The following is a 21,252-nucleotide window of genomic DNA, read 5'->3' as shown; positions in this document are numbered from 1 at the left end:
CTTAATGACATTTTCTCTAGCTTACTTTATTGTAAGAATACAGCATATGAATACAGAATGGGTTAACCGACTGTTTTTGTGATCGGCAGGGCTTCCAGTTAACAATAGCGATTACTGGTTAAGATTTTGGGGAGTCAAAAGTTATACCTGGATTTTTGACGATGCTGGCAGTCCCGATCCCAGTGTTGTTCAAGGGTGAATTGTAGTTATAAGAAATAGAAGAAGTTCTTTTAAATACAGAGTGTTTCCTGGCTGTAAAACTGAAAACATAAGGCAAGAACATGTGAGCCTATCAGAGAGTGCTTGCAGCCTGGTCTTGGGGGACTATCACTGTGTGTGTGCAGGACAGAAAGAGTGGTAGTTCTTGTATTGGTCTTTCCAGCTGGCTGCATAGACCCTTTTGTTGCTCAGGATACTGTGGTATCAAAGCAGTGGCTTTCAAACATGTGGGGCCATTCCACAGCAAAAAATACAATGTATATTTTGGCCCAGTACATACTATACAAATATATATATAACCATATAAGTAACTAAAGTAAAAGCCTAGGGCGCCTGGGTGGCTCAGTTGGTTGGGCGACTGCCTTCGGCTCAGGTCATGATCCTGGAGTCCCGGGATCGAGCCCCGCGTCGGGCTCCCTGCTCGGCAGGGAGTCTGCTTCTCCCTCTGACCCTCCCCCCTCTCATGTGCTCTCTCTCTCTCATTCTCTCTCTCAAATAAATAAATAAAATCTTAAAAAAAAAAAGCCTAATAAACTGACATGTATTTCCTATTTTCAGTGTATGCCATGCATGCACTCTTGGCACTTTTTGAAATTCTTTTAGTTATCCATAGATAAATTCATAATAAATTCATTTAGAAGTTATAGGTAAATTGAATATACATATTATCCATTCATGTATATAGGTAGCTACAAATAATGTGTATATTTCCTATTTATTTTTTAAAAGAATTTATTTAGAGAGAGAGAGAATGTGTAAGAATGGGGAGGGGCAGAGGGAGGAGGGGAGAGGGAGAAAGAATCTCAAGCAGACTCCGCAGTGAGCACGGAACCCGACCTGGGGCTTGACCCCAGCACCTCGAGATCACCACCTGAGCCAAGACCAAGAGTTGGATGGTCAACTGACTGAGGGACCCAGGCACCTCTATATTTCCTATTTAAGTAAATGCTTATCACAACTCACTAAGGGTCTCTAACCACAGTTTGAGAAACAGGAAGTTACAGTAAATTACTCCTCAGTAGGAGGAAGCTCTAGGGAGCCCCGCTGCCGCCCCGCCTTGCAGGGTGTGCCTGCTGCCTTGTCTGCACATGGTGTGTGCAGAGTTAATTTGTTCCATTACTTTAAGCGTACTCATGTTTTCTCTGGTGCACTGTTCACTCTCAGGCCCTTTTCCAACTTCTAACAGTTCTTAACTTTGCTATCCAGGGAAAACCAGGAGGTGGACGATGTGAGCAGTCCGTCATATGTTAGCACCCTCTAGTAGATTAGCAAACTGATACATATGTTCCAAAATTTCTAGTGTATTCTGCCTCATATTAAATTCTTTTTCGGGGTGTTTGGGTGGCTCAGTTGGTTAAGCATCTGCCCTGGGCTCAGTCGTGATCCTAGGGTCCTGGGATTGAGCCCCACATGGGGCTCCCTGCTCTGTGGAGAGTCCGCTTCTCCCTCTCCCTCTGCCCCTCCACTTGTTTGTGCTCTCTCTCTCTCTCGCTCTGTCAAATAAATAAAATGTTAAAATTTTTTTTCAGTTTGGCATAAAACATGTTTATTAACAGAGCCAGATATTTTTTGTCTCTATAAAAATTAAAAAGTCAGAATTAGATAAACAGGTTTAGCATTTAATGTTTAATGTGGAAATGATTTAAATATTCAGTGAACATCCATTAGTTTAACAGTAGAAACTTTGTTCTTATTTATGTTTATTTAAATTGCCTGTTTCTAACAATTAGGCTTGGACTAGACATTAAATAATTAACTATTATCTTAACTGTTTTCTTGTTGATATATTCTGTAACCTAGAGACACTGTGAATTTACTTGATCAGTAAACCTGGGTAGGAGTTTCCTGTTTGCATTACTTTCAATATTGGTAACTCTGAAGACATTCCTGTTTTTTTTTTTTTTGCTTTTTTTAAAGATTTTATTTATCTGAGAGAGAGAATGGGAGACAGAGAGCATGAGAGGGGGAGGATCAGAGGGAGAAGCAGACTCCCCGCTGAGCAGGGAGCCCGATGTGGGACTTGATCCCGGGACTCCAGGATCATGACCCGAGCTGAAGGCAGTTGCTTAACCAACTGAGCCACCCAGGCGCCCCGACATTCCTGTTTTTGTTAAACCAAGAAACTTAAACTAGCTTTTATTTATCAGAGATTATCCCAGTTCAAATGAACTTGAAGAATGTTTGGGTTAGTACGACATTTCTGAGAGTATACTTAATTTATATAAATGCCTAATTTTCTTTAAGCCAATTAAATAGAGCCTTTAAAATTAATTCTGGCAATACTATTCAGAGGTAAAAATATATCACATCTGTAACATATATGTAGGCATCATAAACCTACAGATAGACACACAGATCTTACAGCTTTTGTTTCAAAAAATTTTAGTCATGTCTCAGATACAGAACTCAAAAGAATAGTTGGATCCAAATTGTGTTTTTGGCAGATGAACTAAGTTAAGGTTGCTTGCCCAGGTGGCCAAAGATTTTACTAAAGATTTTTTTTATTTGCATGCTGTAAGGATCCTTTTAGGACTGTTTTTGAAGTCATTTTTGTGTTTTAGAGTCTTCTGCATACCAATCAGACAAAGCATTCCGTTGTTGTCTCCGAGGGGTTTGGGATCCTCTTTTCCCGTGCCCTTTAAGGCGGACTCGGCTAAAGAAAGGTTCCCCGCAGTGGCCATTACAGTTCTAGGTTATCCAAAAGTTTACCTGTTTTTGGAGAAAGGCACAAGAGCCTGGTCCAAGGACCAGGTGGAACCTATTCGCCTTTGGATTCCCTAGAACAGCTACGAGGGCCTTCGTTTCTAACAGCTGTTCCAAATCACTGGGAATCACGTGTTTCCCCCCTTGGAACAGGATGGGTGACTTACCGAGAAGTTTCAGCAAAGGGAAATAGAAACCAGAAAGCCAAGTAGGGACAGAAAGCAAATGTGCACTAGAAGGTTGGAGAGCTCAGAACCCAGAGAGACTTACCTTAAAACTGCAGGGTCGGGGAGAAAGCGGGGAGTTCCGTGGGGTCTGAGGGCACCAGCATCTCTTTGCCCTCTGGCTGCAGAGTCGTGGGGACTCTCGTTTGCACTCCACTCCTGACACCGTAAAATGTCAGAGGCTCCAAGCAGACAAAGTAAGACCAGCGGGTCACTGAAGTAGCAGTTAGCAGAAGGCTATCACGCACACACTCAGACAGCGGTTTGCAGACTGGGAGCACTCGAGCCAGAGCATGGAGTGAGGCTCGGGGGTGCCTGGTCATAAAGCAGCCCATATGGGGAGAAGTCGGTGACTGTGTTCTTCCCAGGGAGTGGTCATGATGCCAGAACGTTCTCAAGTTATATGGAACTGCTCAGTGGTGACCTCATACCAACCTTGGGACGCAGTTCAAGTTTTGCTTGTGATGTTCAGAGGCACAATCGAGGGATGACCCAGGTCCAGTCAGTCTTGCAAAATAAGCTAAATCAAGCTTTGCCTGCCTGTGACTACACTGTTTCTCTCTGCTCAGGGAAACTTCAAGGCTGTTTGCCGCCTGTCCTTGATTTTAACAAAAGGTTTCTGCCAGTTTCTGTTAGGTCTTACCCTTTGGAGCAGGATGCTGACAGCTGTTTTCTTTTTCATTTAATAACTATATTTCCGTATCTTTCTTCCCCCAGCATACTTCCAGGTATGATTTTACAACTCCAAATACCTAGCAACTCTGTGGGTCTGCTTTTTTCATTATTTGTTGTTTCTGCCAGTTTTTGTCTCCTTGCGGGCCAGTTTGTATGTGTGCACGTGTGTGCACATGCAGTAGATTACATTTTAAAAATTGTTTGAAATAATCTGGAGTCTGGGATGGTATTCCTAGGGAAGATTTACGCTTGCTTCTGTCAGGCAGCTGGGTGAGTGGGCAGTCTGGGCTCCCCTCAGCTCCATATTAGGTGTACAGCAGCCTGGGTTCACAGCCCCCTCCTTGCTGTTATGGTCCCCAAGAGTCCTGGGGTTCTGGTCCTCGGCTCCTCGCAGAGCTGTCAGCCTTTCAGCCGCCCCTTGCTCTCAGTGATCCGAGCTGTTTGGGACATGGGCTTTACCTCCCTAGATGCTGCCCCCGTGAGTGCTACCATCGCGTCCTTTGATGCCTTCTAAGTGTGTGTTCAAGATCTTGTCATGGAAGTTTTCAGTCATGTACAGAACTTAGGAAAATGGTTAAGAGAACCCCCTGTCTCTTTGACACCCCTCCTCCTGTGTGTCCTGCACCTGACCTGAAAGTAGCCATTTCTGTAAGAAACCCTGGTTCCTGATAGTTCTTGTTGGGGTGTTCTTTTAGATTTCATTTTGATTTTCTAGCTTTCAGGGGGGTGTTCTCAGTGATGAGTCTCTCCCTCCCAGGAGTTGTCTATTCTTTATGTGGTGCTGCAGGTGGCCTTGGAAGATTCCAGAGTTGCTTGTTGCCGGTGGTTTAGGCAGGTGGTTGTGCTGTGGTCCTCTTGGCAGTCTGCTGAAACCTGTTGTAATGTTTCTTGTAGTGTTTCTGAATACAGTAAATAAAGTAGAAGGGATCACAATAGAAATCAGCTATATTTAAATGATTGTAAAACTATGAAAATAAATTTAACGGTACATTGGCTTCTTTAGTATGTTAAGTGCAACTTGATATTAATATATGCATCATTAAATCTTTATATTTTAAGATACTTAAATTATGGCTTTTGATGCTTGTCAAAAAATAAATTGAGGTGGTCTTTGATTTTTCTTTCTTCACGTACTGGCCAACAGATCATCAGTGAGAAGGAACACCAGGGAGCCGTATAGACCTGTGCTTACAGCACCAACTTACTGGGTGAGGGCAGACGTCAGAGGCTGCAGCGCTGTCCTCCGCACAGCTGTCCTCATGGCAGACCCCAGCCGCAAGTTTGGGGGTTCCCACGGCCCTCTCAGATTTGATGATTTGCTAGAACATCTTGAAGAATTCAGGAAAGCACGTGCAGGCTCCCGTCATCTTACTGAGCTTCACGTCCTTGTGCTCTGCAGATACTGTTCTTTACAAATGGAGGGTTTGTGACAACTCTGTCAAGCACGCGGCGCCACTTTCCCAACAGTTTTTGCTTGCTTTGTGTCTCTGCATCATATTCCGGTGATTCTTGCGGTATTGCAAATTTTTGCATTATTTGTTATAGATCTGATCAGTGATGATGACTTGCTGAAAGCTCAGATGATGATTAGTTTCTAGCATTAAAGTTCTCAAATTAAGGTATTGTTTTTTAGACTTAATGCTGTTTTACACTTAATGGACTACAGTGTAGTGTTAACGTAGCATTTTTCTGCACTGGGAAACAAAAAATTCTTTTAACTTCCAGTGGTCTGGAACCGAAGGTGTGTGTCTACTTGCAGAAAAGGATCCAAATCAGGACCAGCCGTAAGAGGAACAGACACATAGGGCGAGGTCTCTGAGGGTCTGAATGGGAAGCTTGTAGTGCTCTTCTTCGAGTCAGGAGCATTGCCTGCCTTGCATGTGGCTGTGTAGCTGTATGTGGAGTTGGAGCGTTGCCGAGGGAGCCCACTTCAGCTTGTGTCCAGAGTTTTATTGGGATTCCATTATGTAAACATGGTCGATGGATCGTTGGCCGTCAGGTTGAACTGACAATCAAACAGTTGGGCTGCCATCATGGGATTTAGAGCCTTAGTCCCCCAGTCCCATGATTGGTCTTTCTGGTGTGACCAACCCCATTCTGAGACATCTTGTTAGCACAAAACATCTAGGGGCCACCATGAATCACAGAGATTCCTCCAAGGATTTAGAGGGACTTTCCCTGGAATTTGGACCAGGGCTGGCCCAGCTCTTTGTCTTACAGCATCACCAGTTCTGTTTTCACAGTTGGAGGACCGCTGACCCAGCAGCTGGTCTGCTCTGGTTGGGTCTGGTCTGTGGCATGCCACGTGACATCATTTAAAAGTGTTGATGAGCTTAAAAGTGACTTGAGATCTACGACACATGCATTGGGATGGAAAGACTGCTTCCTCCTGAGGAAGGTTCTAGTAGTGTTGTGGTTTGTTGCATACATTCATGGTGGAGGGAGGTGCTGTCTTTGAGATGTGAAGGTTGGGAAAACGAAGACACGTTTCCCTTGTCCAGATTCATGGACCTGTGCATTTTGTCCGTGCTTGAGATCTCCTGTATGAGAACGTGGTACTTAGATGTGTAGGGTTTTTGCTTATATTGGTATATGAGAGTTTGGGATTCTGGAGGCCTTCCGATGTCCACTTGGTATTATAGCCAAACCCTGGGTAATCAACAGCACTTTATTCATATTGAGCCCTTCATTTTAATTTTGAGGTTTGAACCAAAGGGGACAGCCTGCAGTAGAGGCCTCTGTAATGTTGTCTTTAGGGGCCATCCATTGGAGTTTCTTTTCTTTTCTTTTTTTTTTAAAGATTTATTTATTTATTAATCTATTTATTTAGGGAGAGAGAGCTCGGGCGAGCAGGGGGAAGGGGCAGAGGGTGAGAGAATCCTCAAGCAGACTGTGCTGAGTGGAGCCCAGTGTGAGGCTCCATCTCATGACCTGAGCTGAAATCAAGAGCCAGCTGCCCAGCTGACTGAGCCACCCAGGTACCCCTCCATTGGACTTTCTAGTAAATTCTAGGAAGTAAATTTCCAGTAAACCTAGGAAGGTTCTCAGTTGTACTCCAGTGGGTTTCTTTCTAGATTTACAAAGTAAAACCATTGATTCTTTTTCTCTCTTTTTATTGTGAAAAATTCCAAGCATATAGAAGAGTTGAAATAGGCAGTTGAACATTTGTATGTTCCCCATCTAGATTTAGGAATTACAAATATTTTGCTTTTTAATTTTAAAAAAATTTTTAGTTTTTAATTAATTTTTTAAACGATTTTATTTATTTATTTGACAGAGCGAGCACAAGCAGGGGAAGCGGCAGGCAGAGGGAGAAGCAGGCTTCCTGCCGAGCAAGGAGCCTGAAGCAGGACTTGATCCCAGAACCCTGAGATCATGACCTGAGCCGAAGGCAGACGGTTAACCAGCTGAGCCACCAAGGCACCCCCTTTGCTGTCTTTTTTAATCGATTTTAAAAAGTCACATCTTAGAAAATAAATTACAGATCTTTGAGCATCTGCAAAAACCTGTGTCATCACCAGGTCCAAACTTGCCTTTTCTCCTCCCTCTGCTATTTTTTTCCCCAGACTTTTTTTTTTTAAAGATTTTATTTATTTATTTATTTGACAGAGAGAGAGAGCGCGCGCGCGTACGCACACAAGCAGGGGGAGCAACAGAGGGAGAGGGAGAAGCAGACTCCCCGCTGAGCAGGGAGCCTGATGCGGGGCTCGATCCCAGGACCCTGGGATCACGACCTGAGCTGAAGGCAGACCTTTAACCGACTGAGCCACCCAGGCACCCTCCCTAGACTTTTTTTTTTTTTTTAAGATTTTATTTATTTATTTCACAGAGGTAGCAAGAGCAGGAGCACAAGCAGGGAGAGTGGGAGAGGGAGAAGCAGGCTTCCCACTGAGCAGAGAGCCCGATGTGGGGCTCAATCCCAGGACCCTGGGATCATGACCTGAGCCGAAGGCAGATGCTTAACGACCGAGCCACCCAGGCGCCCCCAGACTTTGTTTTTTTTTAATGAGATTTTATTTATTCATTTTAGAGAGAGAGAGTGTGCATGTGCACATGCACAGGGGGGTAGGGGCAGTGAAGAGAGAGAGAGAATCCCAAGCAGGCTCCACACCCAGAGCGGAGCCCGACGGAGACTTGAGTCACAACCCTGAGATCATGACCTGAGGTGAAACCGAGTTGGACGCTCAACCCACTGAGCCACTCAGGCGCCCCTTCCTGAGACTTTTTAAATGAAATTTTCTACACACAGAAAAGTTGAAACTGTAGCTGAGTTATATCGTATACTCTCCGTTGAGATCCATTCACTAATATTTTACTGCGCTAACGTTTTTTTGTTGAGCCGTTTGAAAGTTTGCAGTAAATTGCAGACGGCATGACACTTCTTATAATAGGGATATTTTTCCTTATAACTATAACATTGTAATTAAGAATGTTATTTAGTATTTAGTCCTGTTCAGATTTTAGCTGTATATCGTTTTTCACGTAAGTGTCTGTGGTCCCACCATGTGGAACCATCTGTGACAACAGCTTTCAGACAACTTACTAGCAACCCAGACTTCAGCGCACACTGGACGTGTTTTGGCCGTTAGCACCCCTGTACTTTTCTGGTGGTGGCCCAGGTGTGGAGACCTCTTCAGGACTTAACATCTTTGCTTAAACAGTTTTGGAGATTTATTTCCTTTTTATAACTAGCACTGTTTGATGATAACAGCTGGCCGCAAATACTTTGGTATGTAATCTGTTTATATCTGAAATGTGGAAGCGCTCATTTCTTACGCTTTCTGGAAATAGCGTTTAGTGGCATTGAATTTTGTGGCGCGCTCTTCCTTTATGGGAACAATGTACGTGTTTACTGTTAACATAGGAAGTTATCTCGGCGGTGCTCCTTGCGGTCTGCCCATGCTGCAGCCTGGTCCCTGCGTGTACCTCCTGGTGGCCGTGAGGTGTCTGAGCAGATGCGCGGGCAGCGGCTGTGACGCACAGAGTGCGCCTTGGGACATTGTTTTTCTGTGAAACCGTCTGTGAGAGTCTCGTCCCCTTTAAGATTATTATGGAAGGAGAATTTCGAGTTTGAACACTAAACTAATGACACATTTTAAAGATTGTTTAGCAAAATTGCAAGCCTGGCCGTGTTTAGTAAAGGTGGATTTAGCAGAGGAAAATCCAGGATCTTTTCTTCTCCAACTTTCTATTGTGAAAAGCTTCAAATTGAAATATGAGTTCAAAGAGCATTAGTATGCCCCTCATTTAGATTCAAGAATTAGTAGTTTGCAGTTTTCATTTTATTGTGTGTATGTGTATTTCATTTTCTTTCCTGAACCATTTGAAATTCACTTGCAGCCCTCATGGCCGTCTGGTTCTAGAAATCTCTGTATGTGTTTCCTGAGAGTGACCATATTTGGGTGTGCCACCCAGCGTCCCAAGTGTGTGTGAGGGGCCAGTGGTAATGCCACAGTGTCCTTGAATTTCTCCGCTGGTCTGGGCTCCGTTAGTCTCAGGCTGGAGCCGTACGTGGACCTTGGGGGAGTGGCGCCGCTCGTGTGTGGGTCTCGGGTCACCTGTGCTCACTGTCCCCTGGGATGAAGTGCAGAGGCTTGGGGAAGCCTTTCTGACCATGCTGTGTGAGGAACGGCGTCCCCGGGGGCCACGAGGAGCGCCTGGCTCACGTGAGGGGCGCTGGCTCAGGTGGCCCCGCAGCCGAAAGCCACGTGGCGCCGTGGCGCTGTGGTGCCCTTGCCCTCGCCCTCGTGACGGCCGCGGCCTTCGGGCCTCTGCAAACCTAGGCCTGCCTTTCTGTGGCCCATGACAGCGTTTTCTGTAATACTTGAACAGTCTTTAGTAATTCCCACTCTCCTAGAAATAATGCGATTTTACAATGTCAGCATTTACAGTTTTTTTAAGAAAAATTCATCTTCGCTTTGTCTTGTTGACTAAATTAACCACTTAATAGAGTAACTTAAGGTAAAAGTATGTTTAAAAGTGTTTTTTGAACAAGTTAAGTTTTTCTCTTTCCAGTCAAAAGAGTGAGATTTGTTCTGGGGAAGTTTCTCGAAGCATCATATGGCAGCTGTAGGAACAGAGCAAAGCCAGGGGTGCGTTGGTCAGCACTGGGTCGTGTTTGCCCCTTGCTCGGGCTCCCCCTTTGTCTATGGACTCACAGGCATCGGTAAGATGAGGCAGTTGGAATATTAACTGCATCTCAGAAATGGGCAAGGACTTTGAGCTCACATTTTGCATTCTTAGATTATTCAGCCTCTCTCACTGCAGCTCTTCCTTCAACCTGTGCCTTGCACTGTTTAAAAGTAGAACAGGCCGGACAGGTTCATCCCGGCCCCCCGCGGTGATGGGTGTGCAGTAGGAAGCCTCACCGGGAGAAGGCCGCACGCTTCAGGAAGCTGGGTTTCTCCTGTTACAGAACCAGTTTAGTTCACTAGGCTAGGGTACATTGGTACTTGTGCAGATTAGACTATTCCTCAGTCTTGGAGGCGGCTTTGTGTCGAGCACCAGGAGTTGGGGGATGTTGTCCATTTGGGAGATGGTGCATCGTTTGTCGAGCGCTGCCGAGAATGCTCTGGTGGGAAGGCAGGGGAGCGTGGAGGGCGCTGTCAGGGTCAGGTGGTGCGAGGGTGAGCTGTCCTCTCTTGTGCGGGGCTGTCCCCCTGGCAGATGGCAGCCTGCCTGCCCATGGCGCGGACCGCTGTTGCCTGCTCACTTGAGGCGGGAGGTCAAAAACTGGCTGGCCATGCCTATAAGCTGTGGGCACTGTAGGCAGGGAGTTGGGTCAGGGTTTTGCCACCAAGGTGACAGGACAAGAAGGGTAAGAAAATGGAGGAAAGCAGGGGAGTACTGTCGTGGTTGATGTCCGAAGAGTCAGAGCAGTTAGGAGGGCAGTTAGTCCCTGAGGAAGACCACGGACAGTGCCACAGGGGTGAGGCCACAGAGAGAGGTAACGGTTGCAGCAGGGAAGTGTGGGGTGCGAGTGGCCGGGTAAGGGAAGGGGGACGATCGGAGGCGGTTTGAGTTGAGGTGCTTGGAACGAGGATTCTGGACGTGTGGTAGTCCTTGGTGATGAGAAGGTGCAGGCTGTGACCCTGGAGTTCATTGGCGGGGGTGGGGAGCAGGTGGCTTGAAAGGAGGGTGTCAGAGACCTGAGGGGCAAGTTGCAGGGGCATTGTTGCCAAGAACGTGGTGAGAATGGTGGTGCAGAGGAGGAGAGCGGGCACAGGGTCCTCAGGCGGCCGGAGATCAAGATGTCAGGCCACGCTGTGGCTGTGTGGACCGGCAGGGTGGGGAGCTGTGTGTGTGGGGGGGTGCCCAGCGGCATTCTGCCTTCCAGAAGGCAGGGCCCCACAGGGCAGGGGGAGTCGTGTGGATGAGTTGCTGAGGGAGGTGGCGTGGCTGGTGCTGAACAGGGTCGGGGAGCGAGGCTCCAGTGGCTGTGGGTGGACTCGGGAGATGGGTGGCAGCCACGTGTCAGGCAGCCTCGGTGTGGGCTCCTCAGGCCTTGAACAGTGAGGCCACAGAGTACTGGAACCTCGCAGGGGAAGGCCGCGTCCAGAAGAGGTGCTGCTCCTGGCTGAGGCTTGCACCGTCCCCCTCCTTCCTGAGCCCCAAAGGGGGCACCCTGGATACTTACTGAATGCATGAATTCTTAAGATCTGGTCATTTCTAAGTCTATCTCCCTTGAATAATAAAAAGTTTTATATAGTTAAGAATTTTTATTGGTTAAATGGATTCTTCTCTCCCCAACTAATTATGCTTTTTAAATCATTCTATTTTGTTACATTTTTGTCTCGAAAATTAATCAACACTGCCTTTAGTTCTTACATCTGTGAACACAGGCGGTGGTTGCATGAAGGCTGAATACGCCCAGCCTAGAGCAGTCCTGGGTTCAATGGGATTTGCCCCAGGCGTTTTCGTGTTTTATGAGACTGTGTATTACATATGTATTACTATGTGGACTGGAACTGGAATCAAACTTGGCTGAGAGGATAAACTGCTTCCCTAAGATGACCTTACTTTTGCATGGGTGTGGGACTTACTGATCTTTTCCTCTGGGAGCGGACAGGGCACCTCAGTCTTGTTGGCTGTGCTCCTTTCTCTTGCCTCCGCTGCTGGCCTGTTGACCTGGCGCCCAGCCGTGGTTCTGACCCGAACTTGGTTCCCGTGCTGCCCCCACTGCAGCCGTGCTGGTACCCTTCCTCCCCAGGACCACCGCCCCTGTGGGCTGGGTCTTCGTGTCCCATCGAGGAGATACGGGCCATGGCCAGGGTCCATCTTCACGAACACCCCGGCGTCCGCCCTTTACTGATGTTGGCGGCAGAATGGGTCCCGGGGTGCGTGGAGGAGGCAGACGCGGTGTGGTGTTCCCCGTGGCCTCTGGGGAGTGGTGCTGCCCTTGGCGCCCAGGCCTGCGGAAATAAGGCTAATTGCTTCTGGGCAAAGCACTCTGAAGCGGATGTCGTGTTTAAAATTTTATGTTAGTTGGTGGCTCACTTGGGTAGTTTTGCTCTTATGATGACGCTCTAGTAATGAACTATCACTTCACTGTTTTACAGAGTCCTTATGATTTCACATGTTTTTGCTGAACTTGTAAAAGAGGCACTTGGATGATGGATTAACAAGAACATTGAGATTCTGTGAAAAGTTTCAAATCGGAGAGTATTCAATTTTCACCCTAGTCCAGCAGCTGTGCTGCTCACTTAAATACAGATGAATGAAGACCCCATTCGGGAAGACACCTGGCCAGCGGTCCAGAGCGGATGCAGGTAGGCGGTGCGGTCCCTGTGTTTTTTAGTAAGTGTGAAATGTTGCTAAAACCCAGGAATACTTTCGCATGGTTCCTAGTGGTTTGCTGTTCTTAAAGCTGTGTGCTTTCCACTACTCCGTACACATACATGGGAAAAAAGAGCTTCCTTTTTTAAAAGGCAGGGACAATGTTCATATTTTTTCTGTAGTCTTTCACCTTCTAGCAAGTTACAGATGTCCATTAAATTTAGCAAGTGAATTGTAAACACCTACCTAATGGGATTATAAGAAATGAAGGATTTATTATTTCTTTTTGAAAGAAGCGAAGGTGATTTGACTAGAGCAGTATGAGACTTAGGGTATTTATAGTGATTTTAAGGAAAAAAGCTTTTTTGTGTTTGTTTGAAAGAACTTTATTGGAATGAAATGGATAGAAATGAAATAAATATTTAATAGAAATGGATTCTTACTTTTGTGGCACACAGCTAATACAACTAGAATAGAAGGTTAGACTTTGCATGATTTTTACCCACCCCACAAACAAAGGTAAATAGGCTACACTGTGAAATAGGTAAGTGGTATTTTCTTTAGGACTTAAGTTCCTCTCCATTCAGAAATACATTAAAATGTTGAAAAAAGTCTGTCATAGCATTTTAAGACTCTGATAAATGAATCTGAGAATTATGCTGGTAAAACTAATAATTCTACAGAAATGATTGCTGTTTGATTTAGTACTATTTCTTACATTTATTAAGGTAGTATTTGGAATTCTTTGTAGAAGAGCCACAGGGATTCAGATTTTTGAGTACCCATTATGTCTTTTATTTTAGCTCCTTTTTTGTAAAGGTAATATTGATTTCACTGTTTAGGGTTTGTCAGAAGATTACTTTGGGCCAGAGATGACAGACTGAAGCATAAGCCATCTGCAAGTGTATTATCAAATCCCGGCCCTCTCAGCCACATAGACACAGGCACACCACACATCTTCTCGAGCCTTGGTTTTTATCACCTAAACAGGGGTGTGCTGAGCTTATTAGGAGGAATAAATTTTATAAATAAAATAAATTAAATAAATAAATCAGCTGGGTGCCTGGCACATTATAGCTGTTCTACAAAAAAGCATTGTTATCGTTGATCATACTAGTTACAATAAAATATTTTTAATTTTATTGTTAATTGCGAAAATTGCTGTCAAGTTTTTGTTTTGTTTTTTTTAAGACATTTATTTGAGAGAGAGAGAGAGAAAACGAGTGGTGGGGAGGGGCAGAGGGGGCGCGTGCAAGAGAAGCAGACTCCCAGCTGACCAGGGAGCCTGATGCGGGGCTCCATCCCAGGACCCCGGGATCATGACCTGAGCCGAAGGCAGACGCTTAACCGACTGTCGTTTTTTTTGTTGATCGGTGAAACCTCCCACGTTTTTCATTGGGAATAGTAATTCATTTTCCAGATTTCTTTTTATGCACACCATTCCAAATTTAGCACTCCTGTTTTCTTCATTGATTTTGAGTCCTTGTCATCAGGAGAGTGAGTGAGCAGATTACACTGATGTGTCATGTGGTGTAAGTGCCCGAAGGATCTAAACCAAGAGATGCTGTTGCTCTTAAGGGAGAGATTGTTAATCCTAGTCCGTACTCTCATTTTATATTTTCTTCGTCCTCCACACTTCTGTAGAGCTAAAGACAAAGCGGGTACTCTGTAAGTTCTCGTCGGCCCATTGTTTGATACTTTAACACGAGACTGTGGGGTCACTTGTTTCCCACTGTTGTTTGATAGATCATATTTTAGGAAGATTGCTGATCCCTTGATCAGTATGGTTTATGAAATTATCTTAAATCATTCTTCCTATTAACATAGACCAAGGCTCTTGTCAGTTACGCATGTAATTTACAAATAAAATTCACCCAAAAGGGGGTTTTCTTTTTCTCCTGCAAGGAGAAGCCTGGGTGGGCATTCCAGCATTGGTGCAGTGGCTCAGCTGTGCCTGGAGAGAAAACGGAGGGACCCTCCTCCTCCTCCCTGGGCGTCTGGGCAGCTGGACCACCATGACAGCCCCCCGCGCGAGTGTCTCCAGAGAAACAGGCACAGCTGCGAGGTCCTCCTGGCGGAGCCTGGAGCCTTGGGGCTCACACGGGCCGACGTGTGCTGCGTTGCCAGCCCAGGGTCGAGGGAGGGAGGTGTACTGTGCTCGATGGGAGGAGGGTGAGGAATTTGAGGCCCTGCCTTAAAAGTGCCACAGCGATAAATAGATCACGAGGCAGTCCCTAGTACTGAGTTCTGTGTGACATAGAGCGAGGGTGATCAGTAAAAACTCGAGATTGAATGCTTGCATGCTTTTATATATCTAGTTCCACATATTAGGCATTTCTATTTAAAATAAGTTAGGCTTATCTATAGAACTATGTTGGAATTAAATTGGTTACTAAAATAGTAATTTATATACACCAAATGATGGACAGCAAGTCCTATTATATGGCACAACATTTTTCATGTGTTTTTTCCCCTAGAGTTAGCCTCCATTTTTACTGGTTTATCCAGGGTTGCAGTTTTTCTCTTCTTATGACATACTTGAATCATGCAGATAGGTACGGGGAATAGTAATAATACATGTGCATGTACCTAACGCTCTGATTTAGCAACTGGTTTTGCTGTATTCAAATATTTTTAAAACCTTGATTTTATTTTTATCAAATTAATAAAAATTCATTGTTGAAAATGTCAAGTAGTGCCAAAGACTTATAACAAAAAGCAGGCACTCTGTCCCTTCTGTGGTTTACCTTCACCATTTGTAGATAATACGAGTAGACAGATTTCTCTTGACTCTGACAGTGCTGAACCAAGGAAGGCAGGGCGATGACTTTCTCTCTCTCTTTTTTTTTTTTTTTTTGTTTATTTGTTTTTCCTGGAGTTAAGAGATTTCTCAATTTTTTTTCTGTTTGCTTAAATTTCTTTGCAGCTTGAAGTCTCTTGAACAGTCCTCACAGCTTTATAGACCTGTTAGTGTAATATGCCACGTGGCAGACACCATAGATGGCCCATCTGTCTGCGGCTCCTTGGGGACTCTTCTAGTGCTTTCGGCCCTGTTCTCTGAGCTGCGTCCTACCACCCCACGGCCATGCTGTCATCCTTGGAATTCCTGTTTCCTCTCTGTAGCTGGATTCTCCTTGTTTCTGGTTGCCATGCCCTCCCTATTTCGGTGTGCACTCTTGCCTAGGAAAAGCTTGTACAGCGTCAAGAAGCTTCCAGAGCAGATGGTGAATGAGTTGATGGTTAAAGTGACAAGTGGAGGGGCGGGGCGCCTGGGTGACTCAGTCGGTTAAGTGTCTGCCTTTGGCTCAGGTCGTGATCCTGGGGTCCTGGGATTGAGCCCCTCGTCAGGCTCCCTGCTCAGTGGAGGGCCTGCTTCTCCCTCTCCTCTGCCCCATCCTTCCCCCACTCCCCGCCCCTGCCACTCATGCTCTCTCTCAAATAAATAAATAAATAAAAATCTTTAAAGTGGTAAGTGGAATGTGTGGTCGGTAATATTCTCTACTTTTCTGCCCGTTTGAAGTTGTCTCTGATACAGTTTTCCAAAAGTGCACCTAGATGAGGTTCTTTTTGAAATCTTGCATCAATATTGTCTTCATTCTTTTCTCCTGCTCAGTCTTCAGTGGGGCAAAAGGTTCTAAGTTGGAAATAACTTTTCATTCAGAATTCTCCAGGCATTGCTCCATTCCTTGTCTTTGAGACCCCAGTGTTGCTGTTTGAGGGAGTTGGATGCTGTTTCTGCATCTGGGTGTGTGTCCACTGGTTTCTCCTTCCCCCCTGAAAACTTCTGGGCTGGACTTTTCATATGCTGGGAAACATGACAGTGAGTGGCTGAATGGGTCTTTTTCACTCGGTGCTTGGGCTTTTCAGTGGTAGGTCCGTCCTTCCTTCTTTGGTGCTCATTTCCTCTTCTCCCTGGAATGCACCCTGCTGGGACATCTGCTGCTTAGGCTGGTCTTTCTGTTTTTTTTCCTAAACTTCTCCAATTACTCATTTCCTTTTTCTCATTCTTAGGAGGTTTACTGACTTTATTTTCCAACCTTTTAAGAAGATTTCTTTTTTTTTTTTTTTTTTAAAGATTTATTTATTTATTCATGAGAGAGAGAGAGAAGCAGAGGGAGAAGCAGGCTCCCAAGGAGCAGGGAGCCTGATGCGGGACTCGATCCCAGGACCTTGGGATCATGACCTGAGCCGAAGGCAGACGCTTAACCATCTGAGCCACCCAGGTGCCCTAAGAAGATTTCTTAAGTGAGCATTTTGTTTCTTCTGTGAGCTCACTTTTTTTCATATTATTTCATAGGTGCAAGTAGCTTATACTTCTGAGGCTATAAATTGTATTTTTAAAAAGACTTGTTTGAATTAGCTTGGCCTGTTAGGAGTGTCTTTGTGTCTGTTTGCTTTTTAGTCAGTTTGGGAGGTTTTCTTTACATTTCCTGAGATCCGAGGTGGACCCTCCAGAGAGGCACAGAGGAGAGGTTTTCACATTTCCTGAGATCCGAGGTGGATCTTCCCGGGGCACCGAGGAGAGGTTTTCTTCACATTTCCTCAGATCTGAGGTGGATCCCCCAGCGATGCACAGAGGAGTTGGCTGGAAGCTGCATGTGTAAGTGGCGCCTGGTGGACTTTAGTTACATGATTGAGGCCTCTAAGGGTCAGTATTTTTGGGTGTTTTCTCTAAAGATGGGTTTTCAGATTTCCTACCTGTAGGAGAAGACTATTAACCCTCAGAATTCCTGATTTCTCCCTTACTGTCCTGTAGCTTTATGTCTGTTGAAGCCTCCCCACCAGAGGCCACTTCTGCTCACACAAAACTGGGCTTGTCCGATTTGCTCAGCGGCAGGGACACAGTGCTCTTGATGGCCTCCCCGGGAGATTTCACAAGAGGCAGAGCTGTTCACAGGGAAGAATGAGTGAGTTGGTAGGGTTGGAGGCACTTGGTGTGGTGTGGACGAGATTGGCGAGGATTCCGAATCTAAACGAGGCGCTGAAACAGACAGGGTCTTTATCTTTGGAAAATCTGAGCCCTCTGAAATGAACAGCTTAAGGCATGTCTGGGAGCTGTTGTAGGTTTGGTTCTAGACCACCAGAATAATGCAAATATTGCAGTGGAATGAGTCAGATGAATTTCTTGGTTTCCCTGTGTGTATAAGAGTTATGTTTACACTCTGTTGCAGTCTACCTGTCTATTTTTTCAAAGATTTATTTATCCATTTTAGAGAGAGAGAGTGCATGAGTGGGGGCAGGGAGACAGGCAGAGGAGAGAGAGGGAGAATCTCAAGCATACTCCCCACTGGGCATGGAGCCCGACACGGGGCTTGATCCCACCACCGTGAGATCTTGACCTGAGCTGAAACCAAGACTCAGATGCTCAACTGACTCAGCCATCCAGGCACCCCCCCCCCTTTTTTTTAAAGTAAGCTCCATGCCCAACGTGGGGCTTGAACTCACAGCCCTGAGATTGAATTAAATGATCTACCGACTGAGCCAGCCAGTCACCCCAGTAGCATTATGTCTAAAAAACAATGTATATACCTTAATTAAAAAAGTTTATTCCTAAAACATGTTCACCATCATCTGAGCTTTCAGTGAGTTGCAAGCACTGGTCACAGAACACTGTAATAAATATTGTAATAATGAAAACGTTCGGAATATTGTGAGAATTACCAAAATGTGACACAGAGACACGAAATGAGCAAATGCTGTTGGAAAAATGATGCTGATAGACTTGCTTGGTGCTTCAGTTAGTAAAAAGCGTGGTATCTGCAAAGCACAGTAAAGCGAGGTACAGTGAAAGGAAGCATGAGTGTTTTGGAACATACGTCTCTGAATGAGCTTCTGAATGAGTTTGAGGGAATGTAGTTTTTCTTAGCCATTTCGGTTTAGTACAGCTTAAATAACTTTTGTGAGTCATAAAACAGTTTATTTTATAAATTATGGTTCTATTTCTTTGCACATTTAAATCAACAAATAGATGTAGTACCTAGTAAAGGATCTTGTTCTGTTTTCTACTGGAAAATCTTTGATCCTCAGATGAGTGATGCCACCCACTTTCAATGACAAACTGACATCAGGGCGCAGTGAATATATACACACCTACCTATTCCTCTGCTGCTTTTCCACTGAACAGTGTTTGTTGGTGACCTCTCCTCAGCAGTATGTGGAGCGCCTCCTTCCCACTCTTTACAGCTGAATGGTATTCATACTCATTTGTTCAGAGACCAGCTACTTGGACATTAAGGTTGTTTCTACTCTTCTGTATTAGACATGATGACTGCAATGAATAGGCTTGTCCTTTTGTCCTGCCAGTGTGTTGCCATTGGGATGGATTTCTAGAAGGAGAACTGAATCACATCTTAAATGCATATTTAATTCTGTGAGGTATTCGTGGGCTTTGTGCCATCTTGCCCTCTTACCAGCAGGCAGTATGTTAGTGTGTCTCTCTCCCAGTCTTGCTGCTGCAGTATGTCATCAGATGGGCAAGGAAGGAGTCTCAGTGTAGTTTCATGTGTGAGGTGAATATCGCGTCCTGTCCTGTAAGACCTCTTTGGCCTTCCTTTTTCTGTTCTTTTCTCCCCTGATTTTCTTCCGCTTTTAGAAGCTCTCTCTTTTTTTTTAGTCAATTATTTTTCAAAGATTTTATTTATTTATTTGACAGAGAGACACAGCGAGAGAGGGAACACAAGCAGGGGGAGTGGGAGAGGGAGAAGCAGGCTTCCTGCTGAGCAGGGAGCCCGATGCGGGGCTCGATCCCAGGACCCTGGGATCATGACCTGAGCCGAAGGCAGACGCCCAACGACTGAGCCACCCAGGCGCCCAAAAGCTCTTTTAAAGTCAGAGTTACTTTGTGATAGGAGTTATTTCTTACACTTGCCACTGTGTGGTGCCAGCTTCTGGGAGAGGACTTTCCTTAAGTCCCTGGCCTGTTTGCATTTACATGGGTCTCAGCCTCCGTCACAGAAGTCATGCTGGACTCTGCAGTCCTAGCTTATGTCTGTGGTTTCTTGGATCCTGTGTATTTATGAATCTTATCTGTCTCGTTTTCTGAAGAATATCCTCTAGTAACTTCCAGATATTTGTGGGAGATGTAATTTTTGAGCCCATATGTGAAGGTAAATGTCTATACCCTCAATTGGCAATTTAGCTGGGTTTGGAAGTCTGGGTTCAAAGTCATTTTACCTCCACTTTGCAGGTATTTGCTTTCTGGTTGTCTAGCTCAGTGTTGATGATGAAAGAATACGTCTAGTACTTCTTTATTTTTTTTTAAAAGGACTTTAAAAAAGGACTTTATTTTTCTTAAAGATTTTTTTTCTTTATTCATTTGAGAGAGAGAGAGCACAAGCAGGGGGAGAGGCAGAGTAAGAGGGAGAAGCAGACTCCCTGCTTAGCCCGATGTGGAGCCTGATGTGGAGCTCGATCCCAGGACCCTCAGATCAGACCTGAGCTGAAGGCAGACGCTTAATCAACTGAGCCACCCAGGCGCCCCAGAACTTTATTTTTCTTAAAGCTTTTTTTTTTTTTTTTAAAGATTTTATTTATTTATTTGACACAGAGAGAGAGATAGTCAGAGAGGGAACACAAGCAGGGGGAGTGGGAGAGGGAGAAGCAGGCTTCCTGCTGAGCAGGGAGCCCGATGCGGGGCTCGATCCCAGGACCCTGGGATCATGACCTGAGCCGAAGGCAGACGCTTAACGACTGAGCCACCCAGGCGCCCCTCTTAAAGCAGTTTTAAGTTCACAGCAAAAATGAGCAGAATGTATGCTTCTCATGTACCCCTGGTGCCCTCCCCCTCAGCCTCCCATACTAGCAACAGCCCCCACCAGATAGTACATTTGTTACAGTTGATGCACCTACATTGGACACATTGTGATTACCCAGAGTCCATTGTTAAGATGTCTTAAGGTTCACTCTTGGTGGTGTACATTCTGTGGGTTTTGACAAATGTATAATCACTCAAATCCACCATTCTGGTATCATTCAGAGTAGTTTTACTTCCTAAAAATCCCCTAGTCTTCAGGTATTCATTTCTCTCTCCCCCTAACCCCTAGCAGCCACTGACCTTTTACTGTATCCATAGTTTTGCCTTTCTTGGAATGTGCTAGAGTTGGAATTCTATGTAGCCTTTTCAGATTGGCTTCTTTCACTTAGCAGTGTGCACTTAAGGTTCTTCCATGTCTTTCCATGACTTGATAGCTTGTTCCTTTTCAGTACTGAGTAATATTCTATTTGTGGGTGTACCATACTTTATCCAGTCACCCACTAAAGGACATCTTGGTTGCTTCCAAGCTTAGGGAATTATAAATAAAGCTGCTGTACACATCCATGGGCAGGCTTTTGTGTGGACTGGTTCCAACTTCTTTGGGTAAATACCAAGGACCATAATTGCTAGATCATATGGTAAGAGTATGGTTTGTAAGAAACCACCCAACTGTCTTCCATCGCAGCTGCGCCAGTCTGCATTCCCTCCAGCCATGAATGAGAGTTCCTGTTGCTGTATATCCTCTCCCGTGTTTAGCGTTCTGGATTTTGGCTATTCTATTAGATGTGTAGTGGTATCTTCATTGTTTTTAGTTTGCATTTCCCTGATGACATGATGTGTAGAGCATTTTTTCATACATGTTTTTTGCCATCTCTGTCTGTTCTTTGGTAAGCTCTTTGGCCC

General features: G+C 45.1%; 1 protein-coding gene across 1 annotated transcript in view; it reads left to right on the top strand.

Moving 5' to 3' along the window:
* SPIN1 (spindlin 1) overlaps nucleotides 1-21,252 on the top strand; it is a 67,512-nt gene that overhangs the window by 15,570 nt on the left and 30,690 nt on the right. The window contains exon 2 of the mRNA XM_035029223.1: nucleotides 12,380-12,589. Within this exon, the coding sequence (XP_034885114.1) occupies nucleotides 12,538-12,589 (52 nt within the window). The 5' untranslated portion in view covers nucleotides 12,380-12,537. The remainder of the gene's footprint in view (nucleotides 1-12,379; nucleotides 12,590-21,252) is intronic.

This window comes from Mirounga leonina, unplaced genomic scaffold, assembly GCF_011800145.1.
Source record: "Mirounga leonina isolate KUSES-001 unplaced genomic scaffold, KU_Mleo_1.0 Mir_224, whole genome shotgun sequence".
Lineage (NCBI taxonomy): Eukaryota > Metazoa > Chordata > Mammalia > Carnivora > Phocidae > Mirounga > Mirounga leonina.
This window is presented reverse-complemented; position numbering and strand designations above follow the sequence as displayed.